At 36.2% G+C, this 6,378-nt stretch overlaps 1 protein-coding gene across 2 annotated transcripts; it reads left to right on the top strand.

Moving 5' to 3' along the window:
- Positions 1 to 295: 295 nt before the first annotated feature.
- On the top strand, positions 296 to 5,546 carry LOC133704531 (hsp70-Hsp90 organizing protein 2-like). 2 transcript variants are annotated; one of them, XM_062129378.1, is made up of 8 exons: positions 299 to 612; positions 1,586 to 1,679; positions 1,768 to 1,818; positions 1,936 to 2,109; positions 2,347 to 2,526; positions 2,668 to 2,787; positions 4,113 to 4,246; positions 5,017 to 5,546. In XM_062129378.1, exons 1-8 carry the CDS (start codon positions 437 to 439, stop codon positions 5,072 to 5,074), a joined length of 987 nt encoding a protein of 328 aa, XP_061985362.1. In that variant the 5' UTR covers positions 299 to 436; the 3' UTR covers positions 5,075 to 5,546. The 2 variants fall into 2 exon arrangements, with proteins under 2 accessions (XP_061985363.1, XP_061985362.1); XM_062129379.1 differs by lacking the exon at positions 5,017 to 5,546 and having other exon boundaries at positions 296 to 612; positions 3,446 to 4,200.
- The last annotated feature ends 832 nt before the right edge of the window (positions 5,547 to 6,378 follow it).

Raw genomic sequence — 6,378 nt, 5'->3', positions numbered from 1 at the left:
ATCAGATACAATAATCAAATAGATTTAGATGAAAAATTAATTCTTCTTTTTTTAATTATGCCCAACATAAAATAAATATTTTTAAATATTTTTCATTAACATAAACAAATAATGAAAAATAAAACATGCTTTTAAAAAATATTTTTCATGCAATTCAATTCAACAAAAACATTTACCCAAACCAGTACACTTCATATCTAGCTAATGGGCTTGGGCCCTTCAATCAATTAATGGATATTAATGTTAAAATTGTAATTAACGGCCCGGATTCTTCTACATCGAGTCTCCAGTAGACAGGAACCGCACTGCTAGGCTGCTAGCTTGCTTCACTTGACTTGTACACCCTCTGAGCTAGTACAAGTGTACAACCTTAAAAAAGAAGAAGAAGAAGAAATTAAAGATCACTCTCGTAAACTCTAGTGAGAACCCAGTTACAATGGCCGAAGCAGAGAAAGGATCAGCTACGACAGGCTCCAACGAAGGTAATGGTAAGGAGGAGATATCATTGAAAGACAAAGGCAATGAATTCTTTAAAGCAGGGAACTATCTCAAAGCTGCTGCTCTTTATACTCAGGCTATCAAGCTTGACCCTTCAAATCCCACTCTTTATAGGTAAAAGAAAACATGACCCCCAAATTAGGCTTTGTTCTTTTGGTTAATCGTTGAATGTTTATCAAAATGCAATTTTGTTTTATTTTTAGTAAAATTTGATTCATTTTTTCAATTGGGTTTTTGACTGGATTTGGTTGGTTTGTGGTTGTTGTGGCTTAAGTTTCCTTAGGAATTCCAGTTTGATGCTTTGCTATTTTTGAGAACTAGTTGAAGTTAATTGTTTTGAATTGTTTTGTTGCCTTCATTCATCATATCAATGATGATTATATGCGATGCTGAACAGTATTTTATTGCTCTCATCATTCTATATGCATTTGCTTAATATTTGGAATATAGGGACTTTATGCCGTACAACTATGTTTAATTGTACAGTGTTGGAGCTGTGCCTTGTTACTTTCCAACTAATTTCTTTAGGCCTGCTTTATCGTGTTAAGATAGGAGGCGTGCTATTGAATTTTCTTTCTTCTTGCTTAATGGCATTGCTATTCCAATAAGTTTTATGCGTTTTATGAATACATGGCAGCATCGTAGAGCACATTTGTGCTACCCAAAGTAAGAACCCTTGTAGTTTCCTTAATGCTGTCATCGTAATTCTTTCATTTTCATTATAATTGTGCATGTTTCATCTGTCTACATAAATTTAGTTTTTGCGTTCAATGCATTTGAATCAAGATAGTCTTTTAATCCTGTTATGATAACTGACTGGCTTCTTTACACCTATTCATCTACTGCAATTGTCTGTTAGAGGTTTAGCTACTGTTATGCTCAATGATCTTTCAAACACTGAAATTCCTAAATGGAAGATTTTTCATGAGAATTAGCATGGTGAGTTATCATAATCATTTATTTTCAGAGTTTGCTTGGCCATCTACAGCTACATTCTTTTTTTCTATGAATCAATTTGTGAATAATTATGCAAGTAATGTATGTTGAACTCATGCATCTTCTCTTTTATGATTCTATCATTGGCCAGCAATCGTGCTGCAGCATTTTTGCAATTGGTCAAGCTTAATAAAGCACTTGCTGATGCCGAGACAACTATCACATTGAATCCTCAATGGGAAAAGGTGCACAAATATGCATAACCATTTTTGGGTTGGTTTACTTTATATCCCAAGATTTTTCTTTAATTGTTGTGTTTTGTTGATATTCCAGGGATATTTCAGGAAAGGGTGTGTATTAGAGGCCATGGAACAGTATGATAATGTATGTCTGAACTCTGAAGGAACATTTTCACGTTTAATGTTATCTGGTAGCTTTTTAGACAAGGTTGCTTGGTTTTTGATTTGCTGCTGATACATGTTTACTACTCATGTATTGTAGGCATTGGCTACTTTTCAAATAGCTTTACAATACAATCCACGGAGCACTGAAGTATCAAGAAAGATTAAGAGGATATCCCAATTGGCCAAAGACAAAAAACGAGCTCAAGAGGTTGAGAGCATGAGATCCAATGTTAACATGGAAAAGCACTTGGAAACATTGAAATCTGAAATGGTGAGTGTAGTTTATCAAGAAAAGAGTCACTATGTCCAAATTTTTCACCTCATATTTGAAATACTTATGTGGGAGTAAGATGCATTTTGGAGGTGGTTGTTTCCTATTAACCATATTTGCTCTTTAGTGGAAGATTAAATCTGGATAACTTCATTTGTAAACTTTTCTTCACGGGAGATGATCAATTATTTAAGCTTTGTTTTGCATGTGAGAACTAAGTTAGCCTTTATTTTGTAGTCTGAAATGCTTGGATCCGAAGAATGTTTTAAAGAAATGTTCTCCTTTCTTGTTGAGACCATGGAGACAGCTGTAAAAACATGGCATGAAGCTTCTAAAGTGGATCCTAGAGTCTACTTTCTTCTTGACAAGGAAAAGACACTAACTGATAAATATGCTCCAGTTGTCAATATTGACAAGGTATTCGCTTTTGAAACTGTATTATCTTCTTTGGCACATCATTCTTGTGATGTATGGTATACGTACCCGTAAAAAGAGGATATAAAAGAATAAAATTCCTCATGATTTTAACAATTACCTTTATCTTACTTCTTTTTGCAGGCCTTTGAATCACCCCATACACATGGCAATTGCTTCTCATTTCTTAGGCAATATGCGGAGGATTCTTTCTCCAAGGCAGCTTGCGTAGTGGTGCCAAAGAATATCATATCTTATCCACAGGTAATGGTTTGTTTCTTCGCATATGTGGTAATGATTTTTTGAGAAGCAAGCCCTTCTTTTTCTGGAACACCATATACACACATAATAAATGTGATGGAGAATGAAGGCAACAATGGGAATCGGTTTTTATTGTTTAGGAATTTTAATATTGTATTAGGATTTATTATGTAGTAATTAAATTAGGATTTTAGTTTCCTTATTGAATTAAGACTTATTAGGTTTTCCTATTTTATTTGGTTTGGTGCATATAAATAAGCATCTAAACATTCAGTTATGTTAGTTTTTGAATTATTGATTGAAATTAAAACTTTGAGTTTCTACATGATTGAGTGTGCCTCTCTTGTTTTGGTTTCAAGATTGAGTGTGCCTCTCTTGATTTGGTCCCTTCAAGATCAAGGATGTCTCTCTTGTTGGGGATTTTAGTTTTTATTGTTTCATCAACTCACTTGGTTTGGTGACTTTGTTCATCTTGTCCTACATCAATCACACCTAGGTATTGCAGCAGATACATGGCTATGTAAATTACAACAGATTAATTGGCAAAAAGTTTGCTGGAAGTCTTGTTGCATGGATGGGTCTAACTGCTTCATGAATCTTGAGTCTATCTTCAGATTCTTCATTTGCTAAATTTATTGTGTATTGCTGTTTTCTGGTTTAGGATTTATGAAAAGCAGTCTCCAATATCTTGCAGTTTGGAAATTGATGAGAGTGACCATAGGCATAGTATCTACTTTGGGGCTTTGGATGATGTGGCTTTGAAGAGGAAGTTTTTGGGGACTTCAAATATTTGGGGTTCCCTTTTTGTTTTCCCCAAGTAATGTATTTGGTGCTAGATTAATTCCTCATTTACTGTTACAGGCTGTGATTTGTAAAATAACCTTGATTTCATAAAAATCAGCTTATTGTGTTGCAGCTGAATTAGAGTTGATGAGCTTGGGCTAGTAAGGTTTTGTTTGCAGCTTGCTTGAGTTTAACCTTTAATGGTAAAATTGGAGAAGTGGTGATGTATATTGCGGCTGCTAATTAATTTGCAAGTTTTTTTTTTCTAATTACATCAAATCTATAGAAGATGCACCACCAATGACTTGATGGCTTTATGGCTGTAAGACAGAGATGGACCTGACTTGCTTATAATCTAGTTGATGGCTTTATGGCTGTAAGACAGAGATGGACCTGACTTGCTTATAATCAAGTTATATATAATTCATAAAACTGTATATATCCCTTCTATCAAGTTTTAGTTGTCCTAGCTGATTTGTTCTTTGGTGGGATGTAACACTGTACTCAACAACTAGATCTTATTTTATTGCATACCATTTTTGCAGGTTTGGAAAGGTCAAGGATCAAGAAAGTGGAGGCATGGGCAGCATGATGGCATCTTCGTTCAATATGAGTCACCTTTAATGCGAAAAATATGGTTTATTGCTAGCAGCAATGAAAAGGGGCAAACACTGTGCAGGTTTCTCTCTTCAGCCAGCCATCCACTACTGTCATATATACTCTTAATTCGCTGTGAAAGTTTTTATTCTAGTAAATATAGATCCTTCTATAGATGGCTTAGTAATGTATAAATGATATAAGCTCTCAACTCTGACACATATCATGTTTCTTGACCATCATTGCACAACTCTGACATGTATCACCTGACGACTTGCATTAGAATGGTCATCTAGTATTTTATTGCACACCCACCAATTGTAGTCAATCATCTGGACAGACAGGCCTCCATATGCTTTATCCATAAATATGTGATATTTGACAATTCCAGTTCTTAGCTGCATAAACTTGCTAAATTAGGATATTTGTGGACATGAAGAAGGAAACTAAAGAGTAGATCAACTAGAACACGGTATGTTAAAATTTCAACATGATCATTCTTCATGAGATGGGTGCTAGCTTTGACTTTTAGTTTTTTAGGACTGTGCTAGATATCAAAAAACTGGGCATGAAGCAGCTCATGAAATAAATCATCTCCATTGGGGCTCATCAGTTCAATGGAGATGATTTATTCTGTACCCTCTTTTTCATTGAAAAGGAAATTTCCCTTTTTTTACCAAGTCATCGTCAGAGAAAAAGAAAACAAGTGCAATTTGCTTAGTCATCTGGTATCATCTTAATGTTAGCTTAATACATGACATAGTAATTAGTTCAAACTGGTCATCTCATGAGACAATAGTGACGCTTCTTTTCTCCTGATACACGCCGGAATTTGTGTACCTTTTTTGCCAGGGATCCAGAGATTCTAGATATTAGTGCTCATGAAGTGCTGCCACGCCTATTCAAATAAAAGATGCCAAATCCTTAATTCCCTGTATTTTCTTGGCAATCTACTAGAGGATAATACAATGCACTCATCAATGGGAAATTTACATGTGAAATGAGAACAGACAGCCGCAAGCCTTTCTGGCTTGCCTTGATGTGGCGCAGAAGTTCCTGGTTAGATGTGGTAACTGATAAGCACATGCAAGAAGGTTATTTTTGTTAGCCATATCGATCATTTGTTCAGTTTTGAGCACTTACTGATAACTTGCGAGCTTCTTTGAGTTGTTGCATTTCTAGATGCTTTTTCTTGTATGGTTTGCTTTTCTTGCATTGCTCGTAAATTGAGCGAGTTATTTCATATCCCGGGTATAAAATGCTAGCGTTGATGTCTTGAAATTTTGCAAATGGGTAGCACAACTCAGTCCTGATTCCTAGGCTATTTTATCTTTTTTTGGCTTTGGTGAATGATGCAAGTCGCCCCATCTTTATCTCTGTAATTGTTTTGGATTTTTTTTTATTGATTGTTGAAGTTCTGGAGCATTTTAGCTCTTTTATCTTCTATCCTTTTGCTAAAATAATGAACAGTAATGGATTCAAACCTCTTCGGCCTTTGCTTCCCATATTATATTAGCTCCTGTGTCATATCTAGGGGTGTTCACGGTCCGGTTCGGTCCGGTTTTAACATAAAAAATCAACCGAACCGGAAAATACTATTCCTTGTTAATATAACCTGAACCGAACCGAGAACCGGTTCAAACCGAACCAGTTTTGTTCGGTTCGGGTCGGTTTTTTAGCCTTAGAAACCAGAAAAACCGAAACCAATTAAATAAGAAAAAACTTGGCCGAATCACAATCACTGGACAAACTTAGCCGAATCACATTCAAAAAAATCGTTGTTGAAAACTTTGAATCCAAGCCCTTCGGTTAAGATCTGAAAGATCTCCTTTAGCTGAATTACAATCACTAGATCTATCAAAGCAAGCACAACTACATGTTAACAAAGATTCCAATAACATCCTGCAAAGGCGCAAACTACCGGGACCTCGCTAGCACAACTGCATGTTAATAAAACCAGAAACAAGGATTTTATCCAAGTTTTCTGCCATAAAGTAAAGCAGAGAGTAGAAAGGCAACAATATGAGAGAAAATGAGTTGCTTTAAGCCTCCCTTGTGCACAGAGGAGAGAGAGAGAGGGAGGGGTGGGGTGGGGTGGGGTGACTGGAAAGGGAGAAAAGGGAAGGGGAAGGGGAAGGGGGGGAGAGCGGGGAGGGAGGGATAGGTGGGGTGGCTGGAATGGAAAGGGGGAAAAGGGAAAGGGAAGAGGGGGGG

Source organism: Populus nigra, chromosome 10 (assembly GCF_951802175.1).
Source record: "Populus nigra chromosome 10, ddPopNigr1.1, whole genome shotgun sequence".
Classification (NCBI taxonomy): domain Eukaryota; kingdom Viridiplantae; phylum Streptophyta; class Magnoliopsida; order Malpighiales; family Salicaceae; genus Populus; species Populus nigra.
This window is presented reverse-complemented; position numbering and strand designations above follow the sequence as displayed.

Coding starts and splice junctions, on each gene's coding strand:
- LOC133704531 (XM_062129378.1), top strand. CDS start 437: ATGGCCGAAGCAGAGAAAGGATCAGCTACGACAGGCTCCAACGAAGGT. Junction 613..1,585: donor TCAAATCCCACTCTTTATAG/GTAAAAGAAAAC, acceptor ATCATTGGCCAG/CAATCGTGCTGCAGCATTTT. Junction 2,527..2,667: donor CAGTTGTCAATATTGACAAG/GTATTCGCTTTT, acceptor TTCTTTTTGCAG/GCCTTTGAATCACCCCATAC.